The sequence below is a fragment of the Emydura macquarii genome, unplaced genomic scaffold (assembly GCF_026122565.2).
Source record: "Emydura macquarii macquarii isolate MOO-44397 ecotype Brisbane River unplaced genomic scaffold, CSIRO-AGI_Emac_v2 contig_1253, whole genome shotgun sequence".
NCBI classification, from domain to species: domain Eukaryota; kingdom Metazoa; phylum Chordata; order Testudines; family Chelidae; genus Emydura; species Emydura macquarii.
This window is the reverse complement of record NW_027131390.1, coordinates 18,229,510-18,254,307: the sequence shown is the minus strand read 5'-3', so window position 1 is coordinate 18,254,307 and position 24,798 is coordinate 18,229,510. Positions and strand designations below refer to the sequence as shown.

At 44.1% G+C, this 24,798-nt stretch overlaps 1 protein-coding gene across 1 annotated transcript; it reads left to right on the top strand.

The window, feature by feature from the left end:
* Nucleotides 1-218: 218 nt before the first annotated feature.
* Nucleotides 219-24,798, top strand: UPRT (uracil phosphoribosyltransferase homolog). The gene is made up of 7 exons (XM_067548258.1): nucleotides 219-562; nucleotides 13,094-13,136; nucleotides 18,540-18,609; nucleotides 20,763-20,825; nucleotides 21,745-21,906; nucleotides 22,818-22,916; nucleotides 23,939-24,798. Exons 1-7 carry the CDS (start codon nucleotides 270-272, stop codon nucleotides 24,043-24,045), a joined length of 837 nt encoding a protein of 278 aa, XP_067404359.1. The 5' UTR covers nucleotides 219-269; the 3' UTR covers nucleotides 24,046-24,798.

The following is a 24,798-nucleotide window of genomic DNA, read 5'->3' as shown; positions in this document are numbered from 1 at the left end:
CACGAAGCCGCTATGTGGGGTGGAAGGCGACACGCGACTAGCGAGAAGCTGGCCGCCGAGCCCGCCCAAGAACGGGAAGCGACCAATCAAGCCAGGGCTCAGCGTGGTGCGCCAACCGGGGCCTTTATGCACCAGGCCAATCGACCTCGCCTGAGCGGTGAGTGGCGGGGGCGGGAGCCAATGGGCGCGGACGGGGCGGGTGCGAGGAGGAGGGGGCCTGACTGGGCTGCGCGCGGCGGCTGGCGGCGGCGCGCGCTCCGCGCCGCTGTATGGAGACCATGCCCTGCCACAACCGGCCCTTGGGCACGGCGGCGGGCGGCCCCCGGCAGCAGGAGGAGCAGCCGGCGGCGGCCGCCGGGGCAGGCTGCGGCAGCACCAGACTGATTCGCTTCGCGGAGCCCGGCCCCGACAGCATCCCCAGCCCGGACAGCGGCAGCAATGGGGTTCCGCCCGGGGCCCTGTCCCCGCCCCAGGAGCCCGGCCCGCAGCCGATCGGAGCCCAGCTCAAGCTGCTGCCCATGAACGACCAGATCCGCGAGCTGCAGACCATCATCAGGGACAAGTGAGCGCGGGGCAGGGCGGTGGGAGGTGGGCGAGCGCCGTGGGGAGGGGCGGGATCGGGCTGAGGGGGCCCAGGCGGGAGGCTGGGCTGGGCTGGGCTGGGGGTGTGTGTGGGCAGCAGTGGTCGGGAGCGGGCTCAGGCCAGGTTGAAAGTGTCCGGAGTGACAGGACGGGGGCTGTGAGGAGGGCCAGCCTGTGCTAACCGCGGGGGTGGGGCGGGCAGCGGCTGACGGGGCCGCACTAGGGACGCCCCTGCCCACGATTTCGGAGGCCGGCTGCTGCTCATGCTTTGTGGGCGTTTCGCGGGGCGAGTAAATCTCGTGTCTCGTTTTGCTTCTGGGTGTGGGACGCTTGGCTTCGGCTGCGGTGCCGCGTTGGGGAGCGGGGAGCAGCACGTCGGAGGATGCTGCTGAAGCACTCCTGGTCTGTCTCCAGGTGGCCTGGCCTCCGGTAAAACGTGCAGCACCATGTCGCAGAGCCTGACTCTGGCTTGTGGGAGTCTGCGGGGCTAAAAGTTGCAGTGTAGACAGTGGGGCTCAGGTTGGGCTCCGAGACTCTCACCCCACACCTGGTCTTACAGCCTGGGCTGGAGCTCTAGCCCCAGTGTATACACTACAGCTTTATAGCCCCCCCCTCCCCCTAGCCCTAGGAGCTGCAGTCGGCAGCTATGCCACGTGTCTTTTATCTTAGTCTATGTGTAATCTAAGGACACGTCTACACTACAATATAAGGGTAGGGCTCAAACTTAGGCTGAAGCCTAAAGCCCCTTGTGTCTACACACAAACTGTCCTAACCCAAGGTTTGGAACCAGAGACCCTAGGGGAGTGGAGGGTCCAAGCCGTATTCCAGCTGGGACTCAGGGTTGAAGCTCTATCACTTTGCAGTGTAGATGCAGCCTCCCTGGACTTGTACTCTGGGAGGCCGCACACTTTGTGTGTCCTCGGGACAGTCAAGTTTTTCCATACCGCACCACAAACAAGGGGCTAGAGTGGATGGTGCTAGGAGGTCTGGGATCTGAGTGGTTAGACTCTGGCCTGCATAATGCAGTGTGGATGGTGGAGCCTCAGCTTGGGACCCAGGGTTCAACAATTCCTAACCTGGAGTTATTTAAGTATAGACCCTCAAGCCTTAGTTAACAAACCCAGCGTCTGCTACCTCAAGCTCTACTAACCCCAGGTTTACTTGGCAGTGTGGGTTGATTCAGGCACATAGGGTTACAGTGGTGACAAATTTGAATTGTGTCGTCTTGGTATCACCACTGCTGCTGTCTAGCATTAGAAATGTTTTCCTGCTCCCTCCAAGAAAACAAACTGTATTATAAATGTATTTAAACAAGCTGTCTATGCCCTGACATATGAACAAATAAGATTCCAACACTGGGTGGGGACAGACCGTTTGAGACCACTCTGGGCCCTGGCTGAGGTATGCTATGGAATCCAATCTTTGAATATGTCCATTGGATTTGGCATCAGATTCTTGTCTCACGTGTAGAATGATCACAGAATAGGCATTAGGGCTTAGCCTTGGTAGGAGGCCTTGACATTTTCCCTAGACACGTTAGCACTTACACAGAGTATAGTGTTCTGCAGTAATGGTCCAAAGTCTTGGTTGCAGCTGTTCAGGTGATTTGTGGGCATAGATTAGCTCAAGAGCCTTCAGTTGGGCATATAAGAGGCAGTGAGTTGGACAGCTTCCAGTTCACCTACAGCCTGTTCTCTCTGTAGCTGTAAATAATTAATACTAGAAATGCAGAACTCTGGCTGTGAACTCTGCTTCAATACCCTTTATGCAAAAGAAATTAATCCCATGACTTTTAAAGGTTCCTGTAATATATTTGCACGTCTTAGGTCCATTTATTTTTCTAGTGTAGACAAGGCCTAACATAGTGACTAATGCAGTAATTACTGTGGTGGCTGATGTCCACACTACTCTCCTTGTGTCAGTGGAGTGCATCCTTGCCAGGAGCACATCCACTGACTTAAGAGGGGCAGTGTGGGGAGCTTAGAGCCTGGTCTCTCATCTCCCTGCCAGGCGCCCCACAGGCTGCCAGGCTCCTGGTGGGCTGCCTCCCTCCTCCACTCCCTGTTCCCTGCCAGGAGCCAGCCCCAGGCTTCTCTCCTCCCCTTTTCCAGGGGGAAGCTGCCTGGGGCTTCCTACCCCTGAGGAGTGAGGTCCAGCTGCCCTGGCTTCTCCCTGCCAAACAAGGCTGCCCTGAGCCAGTGGAGAAGCACTCAGGGTTCTCGCAGATGGGAGTGGGGTCCAGGTGCCTGGGCTTCTTACCCCGCTTACAGCCAGGAGTAGAGACCAGCTGCTCAGCTCACAGAGGGGCTTTCTTGTTGGTTTTCTGGAGCAGTGAAATTGACAGCCCCACAGACAATGTAAGGGACGCAGTGTCTACATTGACACTGTGTCACCCTCACTAAGCTGACATAAGCCCTACACCTCTCATTGAGGTGGTTTTATTATGTCAGCATAGTAGGGGAGTTACATCGGTGGAAGGATCATTTTAATCTATACACTTCCACTGTTTTGTCAACAAAAGCTGACTTTTGTCGACAAAACTCTCTAGTGTAGACCAGCTCTGCGTTTGAGTCTTTTGCCACCCATGTCTGGGGCTTGGCAGGTTCAGAGCTCATTGCAGCCTTTGAGACAAGAGAAGGTAAGACTTTGTAGTAATAAGCTTCAGCCTCCTTTCTCTAGAGCAGTGTTTCTCAACCTTTTTGATACCAGGGACCAACTTGCTGCCTTCCTAAACTGTGGCAGGAAGATCTCAGGGATGGTCGTTGAGAAACTCTGCTCTAGAGAACATCAAGATGTGACATGGAAATGGTGGTGAAACCCAACTACTGTTTGGTTTTTTTTATGTAGTGCACAAGATAAAAAGTCTTATGTGGAGCCACAAATAGAAGCTGGGGAAGGTATTGGGCACCCGCCTGTGCTCTGTTGCATTTGTTGGAAATTGGTCACATAGGCTACACCCACGCTGTCTATTTGCAGTTGCAAGCCAACTGTCTTGATTCTCATGCAGTCTCTTATGTCCAAGCTTATTTAAATTTTGTACATGACAAAGACAGAAGCTAGTCAAAAACAGTGCAAGTGTCCTTTCACCCATTTAATCTGTCTTGTTTGTAGTCCTCCCACTCCTGGGACACTTCCTGATCTGCTCTGGAGTCAGACAACACCACTCCTTAAACCACAGCTGTCATGCAACATCCTGCTAGTTTCTATATGGAACGGAGTCCCCTCACTTCTCTAGGCTTCCGACTCAGAACAGGAGGTCGGGATTGGGAACAGAAATATTCTGTTCTTAGTGCACGACATTACTAGTAGGTCACTTGTTTGTCCAAAGAAGTGACAGTAGATCAGCTGCCAGATCATTTCTATTAGTATTTTGATTGAGACTAGAAGTTACCTCTCACACATACAGTAAACATGAAATCATGACAACTGCCCAATTCTTATAGTTCTAGTCTCTTGTCTTTTTTTTTTTTAAATAGTACCCTAAGAGCAGGCACAGTCAGAAATCCGCACAGGTAAAGACCTCCAGTTTGAAAAAAACTATACTTTTAGTTAAAAACATTGCCAAAGTTAAACAGAAGCTTACACTTTCCTTTAATTCAGAGTCAATTATTCTCCTTGCCTCACTGCTGAGGCTTGTGCTGTAGCTTTCAGAGTATTTGCTGTACTATGACTGCTTCCTGCTTTTGGATGTACATGTTAAAATGCACAGTATGTGGTGAGGTGCTATTAACATACAGAATGTAGAAAGCAGCATTGTATTGGTCCTGGGCTTCAGAGCAGGAAGAGCCATTGCTCACCTGCTATGATGCTGTAACCCAGGCCTGCTTGGTGTGGCAGTCTGTCCTCTTCTGGTGGCACCTAGTCCAGCTAGAGACTGATGAGTTTGCTACAGCCTGAGCTAAGAGGCACGTGGCTTTTAGCGCATGCAGTAGAGGCTCAGACACTCAGCTTCAGAGGTCCTAGGTTCACATCCTGCTGCTGACCAGGGTCTGGCAGCACTACAGTGTCTGGTTTATTGTAGTTGCAGCCATGGTGCCACTATGCGATTAGTAGGTCCATTATAGTCCCCATTTCTCTAACTCTTAGGAGATCACTTTTCGAATTCCCACTGCTTTGAACCCCACATTCACGCCTTTGATCAAGGGAGTGTCTGCCTTTTTGTAAACTTGATCTAAAAAAAAAAAAAGCCCAGTTTTTAAGATCCTAGATCAGTGTGAGGTACATGTTGCAGCCTCACATGTTAAACAGGTATTTAAATAAAGCATGTAAGAATACCAAGAGAAGGCTAAAGCATGCAACTTGGAGTCTCAGCGAGGTTGGTTGTAGTTCTGCTACTGACTTGCTGTGACAGACTTGTTCTGTGACTGAACAAGAGAAGAGAGCAATACAGGAACAGTAGAACCTCAGAGTTACAAGCACCAGAATCATGAACTGATCAGTCAATCACACACCTCTTTTGGAACTGGAAGTACACAAATCAGGCAGCAGCAGACACACAAAAAAAGCAAATACAGTACAGTACTGTGTTAAATGTAAACTACAAAAAAAATAAAGGGAAAGCTTAAAAAAGATTTGACAAAGTAAGGAAACTTTCTGTGCTTGTTTTATTTAAATTAAGATGGTTAAAAGCAGCATTTTTCTTCTGCATAGTAAAGTTTCAAAGCTGTATTAAGTCACTGTTCAGTTGTAAAGTTTTGAAAGAATAACTAACATTTTGTTCAGAGAGTTACGAACATTTCAGAATTATGAACAACCACCATTCCCAAGGTGTTTGTAACTTTGAGGTTCTACTGTAAGACTAACATTACCTTTTCCCTCAGTAGCTAATAGAATATAAACTTACCTGAGCAAGAAAGGGAATAGAGAAAGTCCTGGAGTGCTGGATTTCCCAGAAAGCAACTCTGAAAGAGGAGAAGAACAGAATGAGATTGCCTCTGGAGCAACTTTAGGGGAGGGATCTGCCTTTAGTTTTTACAGGGTTTTAAAAGCTAGTGAGGAAAAGATACCCCTGGAGTGAGGGTCTGACTCTTGTACACAGTCTTTTTGAGGGTTAACTAGAAAGTTGCCCTAAAAGAAACATGCACCAACATCTTATTTGCATTTAGAAGTTCTTGTGTGTGTGTCCTTTGTGCACTAATAAGCTATCTGTATTTTTGAACAAAATCACTTGTTAGGACTCTTAAACTGAAGCCCACACTCTTGTTACAGTGTTCTTGGACAAGTCACTTAACCTCTGACTGTGGCCCATGCCCCATCTGTAAAATGTGGACAGAACTGGTCTTACCCATATTTCACATTGTGTTGGGAGGTGCCATTAATTCTTTGTAATGTACTTTGAGAGTCTCTTCCTAGGTTCTTAGCCAATGCCTGTGGCAGGGATGACATATATATAAATATTTTTCTTTCTACCCTGTGGGCATCAAGGAAATCATGGATTTAAGGGTGGATGCTTAGCAGTAGTGGCTTTGTTGTGGGAATGCTGGGTCAAGAAGTTAATTTTGCATTTTACTATAGAGTCAGAGGGTCACAGTCATCTGTGATCTGATCCAGATTCCAGGCACTCAAAGCTCCCTCAGCTGCACTTACAAGTCTCACCCCGGAGGTTAACAGTTCCATTCCAGTGGAACATAGTTGTGGAGATCATAATCATTCAGGCTGAGGTGGCCATTTGTTTAACTTGGCCCAGTTCTTTGGAGGGCCCCTGAGCCAAAGATCAAATGTAGGAGCTCAGCTCAACATTCAAAGGGAGTCAATGAAGATAGAACTTTAGGGTGATGCGCTCAGCAGCCTGTGTCACTGAGCATGCTGGCTACTGTGCTGAAAACCAGCTGTACAATTTCATACCTAGATACAGAGAACTAAAGTAATGAAACCTGGACGTTACGAGAGCATGGATCACTGTGGCTACATCCAAATATGAGAGGAGAGGTGTGATGGAAAATATGGTAGTCATGAAATTTTACTTAAAATTAGCATCCTTTGGGCTGGTTCACACTTACCGCGCGATTCGGCGGCAGTCGACGGGAGTTACGCAAACTATGCAGAGTAGTTTGCGTAACTGACGTCGACTGCTCTTCTTCCCTGCTGCACGCTGTTCTCACGGCGCTGAGCCGACGCTCAGCGCTACGCTACTTGAGGGGGTGGACTTACTCAGTCGACTTCCTGATCGATTGAGCAGGTCTCACTGACCGCTCAATCGATCAAGAAAGATCGATCTGGTGGCGGCGATTTTGCCGCCCTCAGTCTGAGCGTAGCCTTTGTTTACTTACCAAGACGGGAAATCAGGGCACTATATCTCCCCTGCAAGATCACTAGTTCTTAAAGGAATGTATGAAAATGTTACATGTAAAAAGGTGTTTAAGGACGCTTTAGAGGCAGGGCTTTCCCATGATGAATCTCAGAATCTTTGATTAGATTTTCACCGTCAACTTCACTGGATATCTTGCTCTTAAAAAAAAAAATCACATTTTTGTCAGTGAAAACATGGCGTTTACTCCTTCGCAGTAGCATTTTGGATACTGATGAGGACTCTGCAATCTTAAGTCACTGTAAACTGGCAAAACTATAGCGGGGGAAAAGGTTCAGCTACATTCATGCTGGGTGGGAGAAAGAAGAAGAGCAGTGAACAAGTTGTAGAAAATAACCCAACTAAATCCTCACCACTTAAAACTATGGGAATGTCTGTCCTCAATTACTGAAGAAATGGGGACTCTTCTACCTCTCCCCTGCAAAAAGTGAAATCTTCAGAAATCTGCTTGCCCCTAATGATTAAAGGGGCCTAAGCCATCAACTCCTGCAGAATTTGCTTTCTTTATAAAAACCTTTATCCCTTATGGTTACAAAGACCATTCTAAATGTGAACAAATATAGTGTTTTCTTCCGGAGGTTGCAGACAGCTCACATTCCTCTGCTGTTTGGCAAGCAGCAGCAGCAAGAAGAGGATAAGACCCTTGCCAGTTTCCTGGCTGTTATTCAGACTCTGCTGGGCCAGGCAGCAATGAAATTGTCAACACTTGTGAGATTCACTTTGTGGCTGACTGGCCAAAGCTATGAGTAGCAGACTATTGCAACAATTGCCACCAGGCACTATTGGTGGCCCTCCCTGACCTTTCGTATCTGCTTTTGGTTAGGCTGTTGACAGTAGGTGTTGTATAAAATTTTCAAGCAATGGTTTAAATCATCCATATCCATGCAGTTCTTCACCCACTGTATGCAAGTAACCTAATCTTCTGTGGTTTAAATTAGGGTTTTTCTGTATCTTGTTTTTCTCTCTCTGTGTGCTGGAGTAATCGTATCACCGGTACAGAATGCAAGGAGCTGCTGTACAGGAAGACAGGCTGTGGAGGTTCCATGGAGAGTGGCTCTGCACAGCAGAGCCACTCTGGCAGCTGTCTTCCCTGCAGAGCAGAAAGGGGGCTTTGTGAGTGGGCTATGGAGAGAGGGAGGTTTAAGTCCTCTCTCTCGCCCTCCCCGCCCGGTGTAGTTGTGTCCACTCAAAACTTGTTAGTGAGAAGGGTTCACCTGTAAACTGTTTTGAGGCTATTAAAGGAAAACTGTATAGCTTTTGGTACCTAGGGAAATATCAGTCAGCTGATCCCACTCTGAATCCAGATGGGTGTCCTCCTTGCTGTAAGTAAAAAAAAGTGTTCAACTCTTCCAAATGTATTCAGTAGGTCTTTGGGTTTGGCAAGCCCACAAGCCACCAGATGATTTTTACATTGAGGAGATTTACATATCAGATTAATTGGAATACTGTAAAGAGGTTATTTTGTTTAGAGGTGGAGAGTGAAGGTGGAGACTCAAATATGGATCACTAAAATGCTGAAATGATGACAAGTCTCAGAGCTGCACTTGATCCTGAACATGGCATGAAGACAAGGCAGCAGAGCTGTAACTGACACTCCAAGCTTTTCACTAAACATTAACTAGAAAAAACATTACTGTGTAAGAGAGGGGGGGAAACCCACTGAGGCTGTGCAAAAAGGCAAGCAGGCTCTTTTGCCTCTCATTTTGTTACACTTTCACAGGGGCAAAAAACGCATAAAGTTTATTGCTGCATTCCACCTGAGAAAAATAGCTGCATTTCAGGGGTGGAGGAAGAGATTCCAGAGTGCAACATTGTCTTTCATCCAGGAAGATTCTAAAATGTGCCCTGCTAAATCATCCCGGAGAGAAAACAGTTAGGCACAAGGTGCCTAGAATCTGCTGTGATGCCCTTTTCTGGGAACAGCATAATTCATCTTGTCTAGTCTTCTTAAAAAACTGTAGTGCTGGAAATCCTCTCTTAACAATGGATGCAGCATTGGTGGACATGGAGCTTTACAGCTAAGACTAGTTCCCTGCCCCCAAGAGCTTGGTCTGCCTTGATACGGATGTTATAAGAAGTCGTTAACATACAATGCAGGGAAGGAAGAAAAAAATCAGCTCTCTTACAAAGTCTTGTTTCACATCTCTCTCTATGTTAGAGACTAATATAAAAAGGAACAGATAGCACCACAATTGCAAATGTTAGAGGGATATGTGTTTGCTTAGTGCATCAGAAGATGGATGTTCAAGGCACCGGGACAGTGTGAAAAAGCCACAAAGTTAGGAGGGGTAGGGTGAGGCAGGAATGGCCAAGAGATAGGGCAGTGAGGGGCAATTCGGGGCTATTACTCAGTAGCAGGGTTGGGATTGTTTTCTTACTCTGATGCAGGTTAGCTCCATGCTAGCCTGCTGGATCTTGAGTATAATCGGGGCTAGTGAAGAAGAGGGGCTGGGCGGGTGGGCGTCTATGTTAATTTCATGATGGGAGATGCGTGGGGAAGTGGGAGCTCATGCAAATATGACTTACTCCCTGCCCTCCAGGAATCAGGGAAGTTAATGTAGCTCTACAGTTGCAATAATTACCAGGCAATAAAACCAAATAGCAAATTCCAGTTGCAATAATTACCTGCTGCAAAATCTCATGGGGAAAAATCAGGCAAAATCTCAGACATTCAAAGAAAGCTCTTACCATTGTGGGCTGGGTGATGTTACATGGGTTCCCCCTTCTAGGATACTTACAAAGCTCTATGGCCATGGAGTCATGCCATGCTGTGGTGCTCTGGTCAGCTGCATATGACAGAGCCAGGAGGGCCAAGATTTGGTCCTGTTCTGCTAGATTTGGCAAGTGACTAGTCTTGGATAAATCTCGTGTTTGCAAGATGAAGTCTAAACATATATTGTCACCCCAAGTAGCTGGTGGGCATTCCTCTCCTTTCTATTCTGTTTAGGTTCTTCTACCTTCACCAAGGTGTGTCCTGGTATTATTTTCAGTACAAATCCCAAAGCCTAAGGCTGTTAAAATAATTGGCATTACTACTACAGGCCTTCTAATGCCTCATACTGGATAAGATAGCATATGTTACGCCAACAAATCAGCATTACTAACTTAGTCCACTTCTCTGTCTAGAGCTGTCCACCTTCCTTTTGCTTCCTTTATGTAGCTGTCATTAATGTTAACAGGAGCTGGGCATGTGTGCAGGGGACTGGGGGATAAGGGAGGTCCCATCTGACTCCCTTAGTCCCACATCGAAGATGCTTTCACAAACATTTTCAGTTTTGCAACCTTTCTGGTGTTTAGTTAGAGGTAGTTGCCCACAGCTTAAGTCTAATGGATGTGAATTTTGAACCCTCTAATGGAGTGTGTGTACTTGTACATTTAAGTGTCAGTTATGTGGAAGCACACTATTATAGTTGTTTATAGCTCTGTGTTGGGGAGACTATAAAAATCATCTCACAAAAGTTCATCCCTGGCCTGGCTAGATTAGATTTAGTGATCTGGAGGCTAAAAGCTGTAATATTGCAATTTACAATAAAAATGAGCCTGGTGAACCCAAGATCTCTGGTTTCCATAGAAGCAACTTCATTAGCTCAGATCAGTAGTGTGTCTGTATGGTTTAAAATCCAGACTTAACACTAGGCAGGATTTAAGTGCAGATATTTAAAGGTTATCGTGGCTTTTGTATGTGATCATTTTATTCTACTCAGCTTTGGTTTTTTATTCCCTGAGGTGTTTAGAGTGAATAATATAGAACTGAAGACAGCAAAGCAGCGGGGTATATGCTCCTGACTGCTATACAAAGCAGGATGACTCAATAGTGCATAACTCATCAGTGAGATGACTTCTCTGCTGGGAAGGGGGGGTGACATCCCCTGCACATTCCTCTTCTAGCACGGCAGACACTTAAAAAATACTAGGTGCCTTAATTCGATTTTTCACAGCCAGCGGAATATGACTGTGTTGCCTCAATATATTTTCTCTTATTTGTGATATTGTTTCTGTGACACAAAACAGAATAAAAAAAATAATCCTCCATAAATAATGTTTCCAGGACATTTCACTGAAATCTTATCTGGACTGAACCTTCCCCTGCAGTGTTTTTTGTTATGCATACCAACGGTGGTCTAAAAGGGACAGATGCTTTAAAAACAAATCTGCCACCCTATTGGAAAACTGTTTACTGTTATTTGGTAACATCCAAGTTATCTTCAGTTTGTTTGAAGATACGCACTGATGTTATAGAGAACTTTTGCACATCAGTCAGGGAAAGAAAGATAGGAACTGCCATAGTGGATCGGACCAATGGCCCATCTAGTCCAGTATCCTGTCAGGGATAGTAACCAGTGCCAGATGCTTTGGCAGAAAGTGCAAGAAACGTGGCAGTAGGTACTTATGGGATAACATTTCTTGGGGGAGGTTTCCTCTGGAATCCCCCCCTAATAGTTAAAGGTTGCTTTAAGCTCTAAAACTGGAGACCTATACCCCATCAAAAACTCTTGTTTATGTTTTAAGTTATAACAACAATGGATATTTTTGTTATCCGGATAAGTGACTAATCTGCTTTGAATCCTGCTAGGCTTCTGGCCACAAAAATATCCTGTGTCAATCAGTTTTGAACTTGCCACTTCACAATTTCCTTAAATGTTCCTTGTTCTTTTATTAGGAACATGGGAACGATAGTTGCCAATCTATCTTTTTTGTACCATTCTTTGCTTTGTATACCTTCATCATGATACTGTAAGGTAACAGTCCCAATGAGAATTTTTCCATGCCTATAATCATTCTCAACACCCATCTCTGAACTCCTGAGTCTGCTCTCTTTTTTTGACATGCGGTGACCAGACCTAACACTGTTTTCCAGTTGAGGATGTACCACTGATCGGTCATATTTTCAATAATATTCTCCATTCTTATGCAGTTGAACTCTGCTTGCTTTTTTTTTTTTTTGACCACGGATGCACATTGAGCGGAGCTCTTCATGGAGCTGTCCAGTGAGACCCAGGTCTCCTGCCAAGTCAATATAATTAATTTAGTAAGCTGTGTGCATCATTTTGAATGTCAGCATTGAATTTCATCTCTCACTATGTCACTTAAGCTTATCTAGATCCTCTTCAATTCTATGATATGGAAGAATCTAGAAGAATCTGCAAGTTTTGCCATCTCACTGCTCGCTCCCCTTTTCCAAATCGTTAATAAATATCAAAACACAAAATACCAATCAAACTTTATCTTAAAAAACCAAAATATGATTGTAAAATCACAAGAATTATCAGAGGAACATTGGGTTGATGTACCAGAGGCTTGTTGTTTTTTATTATTATTTAAGTTTTGGATTTCCTTTTAATTCCAGAGAACCAGAAAGTGATTAGTCTGTGTTCATTGTGTAACTGAAAGCCAAAAAATAAACAGCAGGGATGTTATTAATTAAATAAACTTAGTTATTAGTATAAGATTGGTAACATGGGGAAAGAAATTAAGACAAACTGACATTGTCTCTTTAAAAACAACATATTTAATGTGGCAAAGTCACCCAGTTGCTCTGGGAATAACAAAATTTCCTGACTTTCATGTATGTAAACCCTCAACTAAAATATTGCAAAAACATGGGGTTTAGTGCCAGAATTTCTTTATGGATATTTAAAGGAAGAGGCCTTTTTAAATTAGAGAGCTGCAACTAATTGCATGTCGTACTAAGATGTGCTTGAATATGATATTTTGATGGCTTGTTTGTTTTTTGTTTTTCTTTAAAGGGCTGTCAGGCAGACAGTTGGATTCTTAATTCAATGCTAGAGGCTTGGTACTGTTACCATTTGGGGGTAGTTCTTCTTGCTACTGACTTGATTGGAAGCAAGATATAAGCGCAATGTTTGTAAATTCAAGCAGTGAACACATGGCATACTGGAACTGGGATGGAGTGGAAGCATGGAAAGCCTTCATGGCAGTTTTCTTAGGTTTTTATGTTCTAATAGCTTTGGGCAAAGCACTGCAAAACGTTAGCCTTTAGCAAGAGGCAAGCCTTGCTGTAACCTCCCTTTCCCTGAATGTTAGGTATCCTTGATCAAGAGATGCCAATAGAAATTAGTTATGTGGAGAACGCCTGCTATGTACAATGTACCATCCTTGAATGAATGCATTGCAAGTATTTATCAGTGTTAGTTAACTAAAAGTTTTCCCAGTTTAAAATAGCACTTTTGTTACCTTTTTCAGGACTGCCAGTAGAGGGGACTTCGTATTTTCTGCTGATCGTCTGGTAGGTGGAGAATTTCCTCTTGTTCCTGCACTTTGTGATACTTGTGTTAAACAGGACTTTCATGCTGAAGCAGTCATGGGGTGGGAGTGACGTGTTTCTATATAAAGTGAATGCTGTTTGACAGGAACTTTCTGAATGGGCACCTCTGCTCTTTAAGATACTTAATGTCTTGTTATAAGATGCCTTTCATGCCAAAGGATTTCACAAATACCTTGAGCCACCTGTTTTAACCGCACACACTCTTCTGTGTTAGGACAGAAGTGAAAGCATGTAGGTAACAGAATGCTTAGGAAACATAGGTAAGCAAGATGTGCCTACCCCAATTTCAGTTTGAGTAACACCCTTACTCTTGTGAAAAATGCCATGGGATCTTTATTGGTCTGAACATGGAGTCCTGGTCCATGACTACACAATAATAATAATCAGAGAGACTATACCTCCACTTATGCCTATTAACAGGTCAAAGTAAACACTACTGGGGAGCCTAGGATTTTTACTTCATAGAATCGTAGAAGATTAAGGTTGGAAGGGACCTCAGGAGGTCATCTATCTAGTCCAACCTTCTGCTCAAAACAGGACCAACCCCAACTAAATCATCCCAGCCAGGGCTTTGACAAACTGGAAACTTCTAAGCATGGAGATTCCACCACCTCCCTAGATAACCCATTCCTGTGCTTTACCACCACCTAGTGAAAAAAACTTTTCCTAATATCCAACCTAGACCTTTCCCACTACAACTTGAGACCATTGCTCCTAGTTCTGTCATCTGCCACCACTGAGAACAGCCTAGCTCCATCCTCTTTGGAACCCCTCTTTAGGTAGTTGAAGGCTGCTATCAAATCCCCCCTCACTCTGCTCTTCTGCAGACTAAATAAACCCAGTTCCCTCAGATTCTCTTCATAAGTCATGTGCCCCGGCCCCCTAATCATTTTTGTTGCCCTCCTCTGGACTGTCTCCAATTTTTCCACCTATTTTTTGTAGCAGGGGCCCCAAAACTGGACACAATACTACAGATGTGACCTCACAGTGCCGAATAGAGGGGAATAATCACTTCCCACAATCTGCTGGCAATGCTCCTACTAATGCAGTCCAATATGCTATTAGCCTTCTTGGCAACAAGGGCACACTATTGACTCATATCCAGCTTCTTGTCCACTGTACTCTGCTGTCCTTTTCTGCAGGACTGCTGCTTAGCCAGTCGGTCCCCAGTCTGTAGCAGTGCATGGGATTCTTCTGTCCTAAGTGCAGGACTCTGCACTTTTCCTTGTTCGACCTCATCAGATTTCTTTTGGCCCAATTCTCCAATTTGTCTAGGTCTCTCTGTATCCTATCCTTACCCTCTAGCATATCTACCACACCCCCCATCTCAGTGTCATCTGCAAATTAGCTGAGGGTGCAATCCACCCCATCCTCCACATCATTAATGAAGATGTTGAACAAAGCCAGCCCCAGAACCAACCCCTGGGGTGCACTCCACTTGATACCAGCTGCCAACTAGACATGTTGATCACTACTAACTGAGCGCGATGATCTAGCCAGCTTTCTATCCACCTTATAGTCCGTTCATCCAACCCATACTTCTTTAACTTGCTGGTAAGAGTATTGTGGGAGACCATATCAAAAGCTTTGCTAAAGTCCAGGTATATCACGTCCACCACTTTCCCCACATCCACAGAGCCAGTCATCTCATCGTAGAAGGCAATCAGGTTGGATTCACCAAGTCATGCCCTGACCATGCTGACTGTTCCTGATCTCCTCCAAGTGCTTCAAAATGGATTCCATCTGCTAACCTGTTAAAACTATGGATTATTAGGGTTTACCTCAAGTTAGCTAACACGTGGGAAGAAAACACTACTTTTCCTAATAAAGACAAGGCTTAAAGGACTACTCAGTTAGCAGTGCCACTTCCTAGAGCATAGACTCTTTGATGAACCCAGTCCAAATACTGATCTGACCTAACCTTGCTTAACTAGAGATCTGCCATGCCCATATCCCGAGGTGCTGTGACCACAGGGCTTTTCACCCTTGTAGCTTGGCCAGCTTCACCTTCTGTTTTTCCTGCATTGAAGGCGTAACCCTGGTTATGATACCTCCCAGTCACCAATGATGATAAGTGATCACGGTCACAAGACTAATCACCCTGATCTAACTGCTGGATCAAATTACCACTTGGAGCACCTTACTTGTACACAGCACTTCATAAAACAGGAGGACAAGGTCCCTTCCCCAAACAGCTTACTTTGAAATAAAGGTCTCCAACAAATGTCGTTTGTTTTAAACATACATTCTTGACAGTTAATAAAGCAGATAAGGACAATCATGGAAAATACACACAGGCTGTGAAAGGTTTAGTTCTAGGTCAGCTCCATGTCAGTGCTCCTGTTTATCAGGGTTCCCAGGATCTCCAAAATCTTGCAATAAAATGCAGACTCAAGATTTGCAAACAAGAAAGAAGTAAAGCCCAGATGCCTAACACTAACAAATCCAAACACTATTGAGCCGCAAGAAAGCCAGATGTAAATCGTACTGAAAATTAACAGAGCTTGGTTCTGTCAAGCTAGGCTACAGATCCTCTCTCTACCAGAGCTTCTACCACACTGAACTTCTTCTGAAATCACTTTGTTTTTTATGCTGGAGAGGATTCCCATCATACCCTACTCTTAAAGGAGTACTCCTCCCACCATAAAAATCACTTTTAAAAAGAAGATAGGTCAGAAATATGTTGCCAACGTTTTGATAGAAGAGTAACAATAGCTGTTGCAACACAGGCAGGAGAAAATCTTAATTAACCCTAACTTAAACTTGTTACCGTTCCGCAGTGTGAAAGTCTTCACCCTTGGGCGCTCTCATATTTTCCTGAAAGTGTCGTGCCAGTCGGAGGCACGTATGCACTACTCCCTCACTGCTGCAGGCTGCAACTTCCAGGCACTGAGCCAAACTTAGGCTCACGCTGCGAGTGAGAGTTGACCAGCCTTGGTTGACCAGCACATTTACAGATCTAGAGCTGCTGCTCACAGGAATGCCTCTGCCTGCTAGTCAGACAGACAACAGGCTTGACATTTGTTATAGAGATAGCTGGTCCCTCCTCTTAGGAGGAGGAGGGATGAAATGGAGAACCCATGCCTAGGATTGTGGGATGTCTTGCTTTGTATATTTTGTTTGATTTGTACTTTGGTAGCGCCTAGAGCTCCAGGCAGGATGGGGCTCCCTTGTACTAGGGGCTGTACAAACCTAATAAAAAGTCAGTCGCTGCTCAGATGATACGATATAACAGCTGAATGAAATAAACAGGTAGGTGGGATTGGATGTGAGCAGAGTTTAGCTTTCTGCCTTCCTGGCACTAGCTATTAGCAGTATCCTGGAGGCACAGCAGACATGAGTCAGAGGAAGAGGTTTGAAGGCCGATAAATTAGTGGTACAGATTTCTTTCATGCAGCTTGTTCCACATGTAATAGGTAGCATGAGAAAATGTGCAAAGGTGCACAGGTGAGAAGGGGACTAACAGGTGGTAAAGGCGGGCAGAGGGAAGGTGGCTGTCACTGATGTACTAATGCAGCTGTGAAGGGCAGCTAAATCGTGATGGCGAGGACAAATCTTGTGGTTTTGGGGGAGAAGGGGAAGCTAGTGGAGGCACATGGTTAAAATAATGGACTAGGAAGATGACCTGAGCATTATAAGAGCTTGGATTAGAGCTTTGGTGGTGAAATATCAAAACAGTGGTGTTTGGTTGGGTAGAGGCTCTTTGAAAAGCCAAGAGAACAGACCAGGAGCTGCTGGAGAACCCTGCAGGGCTTTCCACTCTCTTCCGCTGAAGAGTTAGAGATAGTTCTACAGTTCTTTGGGTTTGAGTGCAGTAAGTCTCTGGCTGAGTGAGTTGTATTAAGACTGTAAATATGAAATCAGCATTCAAGTGTGTGCCTTCCATACCTGGCCTAGATAAGCTATGTGATCATTTATTTTGCCCCTTTTTGTCCACGGTCCTAGGCATGTACTGTTAAAGCCAGGTGCATCTTGGTGTAGGAGTCCTAGCAGATACATCCTCCTGTGAGCAGCACAACCCAGACTCAAGTGGTACTTTCTTCCAGGTGTCAAGGTTAGAATGTCCCAGTAAAAAGCAAGAAAGAAAACTTCACTTTAGAAAAATGAAAAAGATGGCAGCGACAGGCTCCTGTTAGCTGGAACTACCAAATACACTGGGCCAAGTTCACAGGGGATGCAGATGGAGGTGCTGGACTCAGCTGGACCCACTTCCTGATATGCAGTGTGGTGTCATTTATGTGCTGTGGAGGAAAAAGGAAAATATCTACCTTTCTTGATGTTTACGTACCGCATCCTGCTAATTGCTTTTCCTGTCTTCTGGCCCCCCGGGGGTGTGAATTACACCAACTCTGGGCCAGTCACCGACATAACCTGTCTGTCACTTCTGAATGTGGCCCACTATAAAACTCCACCCAAAATAGAAATTCTTGTGTTAACTTTGATAACACTCATAAACCTTGTCATGCCAATAAAGTTATAACAATTTATTCAGCGTGACAATAAATTTAAAGGCCCCCTTTGACACGGACTCCAACTAAAGAACTTCCCTTAAACAGACAGCCTGTCTGCACTGGGAACTGGGCTGAGAGGGAAGGATGGAAAAGATTCCTCATGTAAGTTTTGCCCTGTTCCTGGAAAGAGAAGTGGTCCATCTCCAATGGGAGAAATCCAATCTTAACTTATCCATTGACCAGAGAAGTGTGTGTGCTCAGTCGTGTGACAGATTGCCTCACTTCTGCCATTATACAATGACTTTTGCTTAATAAGTTTTCATCTTTGCTTGGCAGTGGGGTTTTTTAAGCATTCTGGCCTTTGAATCGCTGGCTCTCTACTAGAGAATTTTCTAAATCTTTAATACCTGGAGCTCCTTTCATGGGAAATCATCTGGGGGTCAGATGAATACATTTTAAATAATCTTGCCTGGGGTACAGCTGCAGAGCTAGCATGGGGGGAGGAGGGCTAAAGGTTTTCAGGTCACATGAGGCTGTGGAGATCTGGAACTTTTGGCTGTCTCCTGTAGAGCGATCCCTGCTGAAACTGGGCCATCTGTGTGAAGGTGCAAGCTCTTGCAGCACATCCCAGAATAATGACAACTGACAGGTGCCAAAGAGAGGATGATGATATTTCTCTATTGACTGACTTGCCTGGGGCACTTGGCTTTGTGTTTACATTGCTGCCCTTCCTGCTGCTGTTTTGGGCAGCCCACTGCAGCTCCTGAATAGAAACAGGGATGTGAAAATAAACTGGCAAGGGAAAACCCGTACTGACGTGTTCACTGTAGATTAGTAAAACTACTAGCACATGGTACCTTCCTTTGATGGGTAAGAAACCTCTCTAAGTTGATGCTTTCCTTTGGTTCTACAGATCAGACTTGTGGTTGAAGAGGGATTAAATCAGCTGCCATATACCGAATGCACAGTGACCACTCCAACAGGTAACTTGGGAGCTTACTCCCCAGCTTGGAGGGATATTATATAATATGTAAAGTAGAACTTAGAATCCTTGTGAGGCTGAATCAGCTGAACAGTCAGATCAGCGTGCAAAATTAAGTCCTCTCTTCCTGACATTTAAAAAAAATAAATCACACCTTCCTGTTTAATACCCTTCGGCAAAACACACAGGAGTTGTTTAGTAAGGGTTTAAATCAGTCTTGAAAAATCATGAAAATTTACCAGTCCAGGTGCCAGCTCTGCTCTCTTGCCCTTACTGTTATGAGGAAAATAAAACTGATGACATTTTACTTACCCATTAAGGAGAGTGCGAGGGATTTAGGCAAATTCAAAAGGTCTTGCAAAATTCCTACGACCAGGGAGCAGCTGTCAGTGATGACAGAGAAGCAGGACATTAGTTTCTCTGTGTTAACACAGACTAGAGAGAAACCACTGGAATCATTAAGGCTTGTTCCTGTTGAAGCCAAATATTAGGTTACAGCTATCAGGCGAGACAAGTCAAACAGGAAACTCAAGGTGGAAAACAGTGTAGCATTAGCTAGAGTTTGGAAAGCAGCCCTAAAAGTAATAAGGATCTTATTAAAGATATAATAAAGTCTTACTGGTTTAAAAGAAGTGTTGCCTTTCTCGTCCGGAACACAGTTCAAATCCGGCACAAGTCACTTAACAAATGATACCATTTGATGGCTGTTAAATGTACTCCGTGAAATGAGTTTTCTATGTCCCAAACTGCAGCTGGCAGTTCCTTTGCATGAAGGATCAGCAGAATGCCCAAGGATTTCTGACTGGGCCATTGTCATGGTTAGAGCAAATTGTGCCTTAAGGTTCAATGTTCAATCCTTCAATGTTCCGGTTAGGTGACAGGCCTGGCTTCCTGCAGCTCACTCTGGATAGCACCACATGGACCAACCACTCTCAGACCAGCTCTCTGGGCTGCAGCCCCCTGGGTTCCCCACTGTGTTAACGTGACGGACCCAACTGCATTTGGTACCTATGAGCACTTTAACTCTCCAGCTGTTACTAGTGAGAGGGTGAAAGCAATTAAAAAACTTTTCCAAAACAAAGCATTAATTATTCTTACACCCAAAGGAACGTAGCACTCAGAGCAAAGAGTTAATGCAACAGAGTCCTGTATGTGCATTTCCCCTTACCTGTACATAATCTTTCCTCACAGGTATTTGGAGTAACCCTCATCTCTGGCTGAGAGAAGTAGACTGCCCTGCTTGCAGCATGCTTCCTCTGTGTGTGTGTGTGTCCCTTTGCCTAGATGGCAGCTGTTGCTGACACTCCCTGGGCAGCCTCTGGCCACTCACTCAACCCTCTCTTCTGCTCAGAGGCCAACATCTTTAAGGTTTAGGATCCCCTACGCTATGCTTACCCACTTCCTGGCTCCATCCAGGCTATTTCCCAATAAACAGCTTTCCGGGTGTTTCCTCAAGGACATTGTTTCAGTTACTGTTTGCTTCCTCCTAACAGCCTCTTTTGATTTATCTCCTGGCAGTCAGGGTGGGTAACAGCACAGAGAAGCACAGGTGCTTTTGATACTTATAAAAAAATACTACACATAATTCCCTCATTCTCCATAGCCCTGTAGACTGAACTCCACACCAGCCTGGGTATTAGGACTGATGCACAATGGTTCTGGACAGGGCAATCATAGTATTTCCGTTACTTCCTGCACAAAACAAATAATTCCAAAGGCTTTGTATTTCTGGTGTAACAACTCCCCTGTCCACAGCATTGGAATTTATCTAGTGGCTTCTTGTGAAGATACCGTTAAGCTTTATTTTGTATGGTATGCTTCATAAGAAGTATGCCCAGAATGAAAGTTATTAAACTAGAATCCTACAGCAGGGAAGGCTGTTTTAAACCCTATTTCACCAGCTCTTTGCCAGCTTACATTTTTGTTCCTCTGCCTTTCACTTTTTTAGCCCCATAGGATTTGGCACATTATCAAACCATTGGTCCATGCAATGTGTGGCATACATCTGTAGCTCCTCTATATACAGTGTGTATTAAGAGATGTTAGTTCCATTCATGTGAATATCATGTAACACTATAACCTAAAGGGGCACCAGATGGGTTAAAAGGAACAATGACTTCCACTGATGATCACATCTGTCTTCCCCCCCCACAGGGTACAAGTATGAAGGAGTGAAATTTGAAAAGGGAAACTGTGGAGTCAGCATAATGAGAAGTGGTAGGCTATGCTTTCTTGGTTCCTGAATGTGTCTGCGTTGCTCTTCTTTAAATCTATTTACCACCTTGCTTTTAAGAATAGCAGTAGCCCCTTTAACTTTGAGGAACAAATTTCCCCAAAGTCCTCCAACTGCCATTCTTCTCTCTTCCTAAAGGTCCTGTTCCCAACAAAGCTTACACCCACCAATCTCAAGTCATGTTTTATTAACCCTTTAGGAAACAGAACAAATTGCTGTGGATTTTTTGGGGCTGCTAGGGAAAGGGTTCTAGATTGAGGATACTCAAATGGAACAAAGCCTGCCCTTCCTCGCCTGCTTCTAGAAACCCCCATCTTCATTGCCATTAATCACTCCCCTCCCCCCCAAAAAAAGACAGTTCTCCAAACAAACCATCTAGCTATTAATGGAAATTGTACACATTCAGGGGAATGCTAGGTTTTTTGTCCAACATCATTAGCACCTTGATAGCAACAGTTTTCAGGTCTAACAGCAAGAGGCTAAAATCCACTTGATACAATGTTTTCTGTCCCCTATATTGTATTATGATGGTGCATCAGTATCTGGAGATGACATTGCAGAGGAGTTTCTTCTCAGTGCTCGAAGCTGTCTTTCAAACCTATTAGAAATTACCAAAATGTATGTAGGAAACTTTGCTATATATTATAGATTTAAATTTCCACCTCTATCCTGGAAAACCCACCTTGTATTAGTGCTTGAGAACCAATGAGTGATACTGATCAGGCTAACATTATTGTCTAAGCAGAGTGAAAACTTCAAGTTAATAATTGAACTTGATTTTAGTCATTTGATTTAATAAACTCCTTACCAGAGTTAAATATTGAACGTCCTTTAGCTGTAGAAGCTTGCGGTGCTGTCTTCCTGGATATGTAACATTTTGTTGTTGTTGTTCCTAAACTGGAGGAGAGGCAATGGAACAAGGTTTACGGGATTGCTGCAGATCCATCCGAATAGGAAAAATCCTGATACAGAGCGATGAAGAGACTCAGAGAGCCAAAGTCTACTATGCCAAGTTTCCACCAGACATTTACAGGAGAAAAGTTCTTCTCATGTACCCAATACTAAGTGAGTGTCTTAAAGAATTGTTAGTTAGGGTTGAATATTATTTGACTAATGGGTGTTCTATGTAAAATTCCCTGAATTTCAGTGGCTATTAGTAGGCTTTTGGCTTGCCTTGAGCAACACAGCAGACAATTTATCAAGCTCTGCCAGAACATGCCTTAGTCAAACTGCATTAGTTGTTCAGCGAGTGTCTTCAAAATGCGTATGTTGAGGTGATGGTTCTAATGAGGTCAAAATAAATGTGGTGCAAATCGCTTGAGTATGACCCAGTGTGAACATGAGACGAGGGAGGGGGAGAACTGGGGTTTGCTGTAAATTGCTTTTAAAGATACATACTAAGATGTGTAAGTGTAGAAAAGGGCTAGAACTATTGTTGCTGCTAAACACTTTAACATTTCCATTTAATTAAATATTAGTTTACTCTAATTTTACATTTTAAAATTAATTCTATGTAATAGTTTATAGTAAATTATTTCAACATTAAACCTAATTAATGCTACCAACGAGCCTCAGGAGCTGGTCGAGGCTGGGTCAGGTTGAAGTGAATTCTCTAATATTTAATTCTGCTTCTTCACAAAGAACTCTGGATTTCCATTTTCTATTTCAACTGTGATTTCATGCCTTAGGACATGATCCAGAGCCCCTTGATATCAATGGACTTTGGTTCAGGCTCTTAATACAGTACTTGGGTGCATAGATGCAGTAGTGTCATCAAGAGACTAAGCTGCCATAGGTAACGCATGGTGAGCAGTCTGTTCTGCAGTGGAAAAGGGACATATTCCTTCTGTTCACATACATGCCTGTATGGGTGGCACACTAATCCCCTCTGAATGTGACTTCTGCTTAATCTAGTTCCAAATGATGTCAAGTTTTTCTGGTAAGGACAATCTTGTTTTTTCCTTCCCCCCTCCTAGGCACTGGCAATACCGTAATTGAAGCTGTAAAAGTTCTTATAGAACATGGCGTTCAACCAAGTGTCATTATCCTACTAAGCCTATTCTCCACACCCCATGGTAAGTTGAAGGAATAGGTGGGGCGGAGGTTGTTCACACAACATAGAACTGTGCACAAAGCTTACATTTTAGAGTTCCAGCCAACTGATTTAATGTAATCTTATTTGGTGACTGAAGTGGGAGAAAAGTCATAATTCGATGAAAGGAATGACTAAAATGTAAATAAAACAAAAGGTGGTTGTGGCAGTTTATAAAATGTGATGTGAAAGACGGTAGTTCAGTTGGATGTTTTCCTCTCCACTCTGTTAAAGGGCGTGCCATATTATTCAATAGCAATCCCTCGGGACTAATAGTGGCATTGAGTGGCTAAGAAAGGAGCCCACTTACTTTGCTGGAAGCGGAGTTTTGGGGCTTTGAGAATGGAGACATTCTAATGCCTTGTCAGGGCTACTCATGAAATTCAAACAGACATAGCAGAAAAGGAAAGCAGGCCTGCTCTCAGGACTGAGGGCAAAGCCGCAGCTGTGAAGCATACTTCAAAACAGGCATCACATGGTAGCCAGTTACACAGAATGGGTCCGTGTCCTACAGAGCACTCGTGGAGTGTAGTAGGCTAGCATCCAGCCTGACACAGGCTCTGCACAAGCCCTTGTCACTTGACATAGCATAGCCATGTACTTCCTGCTTTTGACTTCCCAATCAGTATTCAAAAATAAAGCATTTTGTAAACTGGGGGGAGGGATCTTTTGGGAGTTCCTGCTGCTATAGACTTAAAATTAACACTAGCAGAAATTCTTGCCAGTAGCATGCAGTTAAATAAGACAATCAGATCTGGGTAATTCACAACAGCCTGTAACTACCTTGTTAATCAGAGTAGGACTATACACAATTCCTAAAATCTGTTAAAGCCTTTCTGAGAGCCAGCCAGCTGCACAGACCAGGCCTAATGCAAAAAGTGGATCCAACAGCAGAGGTGAGGTACCTGCAGGGGACCAGCTGCTCAACTGCTTATAAAATCCTACAGGTGCAGGACTGAACTGCAAAGTGTAGTTTCAACTAATCTGTTCTTTCCTCTTTAAAAGGTGCCAAATCTATAATCCAGGAGTTCCCGGAGATCACAATTTTAACTACAGAAGTTCATCCAGTTGCACCAACACACTTTGGACAGAAGTACTTTGGAACGGACTGAGACACTTAACACAAACTGGTTATGTTAGTACGTTATGATACAATATTACAATGGTGTTTTTTCTACGTTTTATTATTTGTAGTAGGGTTCGCTGAGGGCATATTTAAAATCTTTTTTGGCCAGAGGGGAAAAACATTTGACCTACAATTCATTTTGTTTAGTTACTTTCTGAACATTGAATCGGATGCAATAATGAAGCACTTTCAATTATTACAAACTAAAAGCAGTTTAAAGATGTGCTTGTGGAAAGTGCTGCACTCTCAATGCTTTAACTTATTTATTCTTCCATAACCCTGTTCCGGGCTGTTTGCAACAGCAAAATAAAATCACGCTGTAAAGCATGCAGTGTAGATTTCATTTTATGTTGGTACAGTTTGCATTGTGTTGGTGTAGTCGTTGCAGCTCATTTTAATAATTCCAAAATCATGATGGCATTTTTAACTTTGCATAGACATTAGCATCGGGGGTAGATTTCTGGCCCCTGGATGGTGCCCACAGCCATGGGTTTCAGCTCTTTTTAGGCCACTGTGTTCTCTATGGATTAATTCCAAATAGTAAAACATTGTGTAGGTGCCTCATTAATCTCTGTGGTACTGAAAAATAAAGAAGCCTTCCACTATAACCCACTCGCAGCTGTAGTGAAAATGCTCAAACGGATACTTCTTGAAGATGGGAACAGTAGTGTCTTTAAAAACTCTACACACAATATTTAGCAATTGTGCCTTATTAAAAACCCCTATGTGTTAAGCAAAA

What these genes read in the sequence shown, in the direction of transcription:
- UPRT (XM_067548258.1), top strand. Translation starts at nt 270, where the DNA reads ATGGAGACCATGCCCTGCCACAACCGGCCCTTGGGCACGGCGGCGGGC. An exon ending in TATTTTCTGCTGATCGTCTG is followed by an intron (nt 13,137 to 18,539) that starts GTAGGTGGAGAA and finishes TTGGTTCTACAG; the next exon opens with ATCAGACTTGTGGTTGAAGA. An exon ending in AGTCAGCATAATGAGAAGTG is followed by an intron (nt 20,826 to 21,744) that starts GTAGGCTATGCT and finishes CCTAAACTGGAG; the next exon opens with GAGAGGCAATGGAACAAGGT.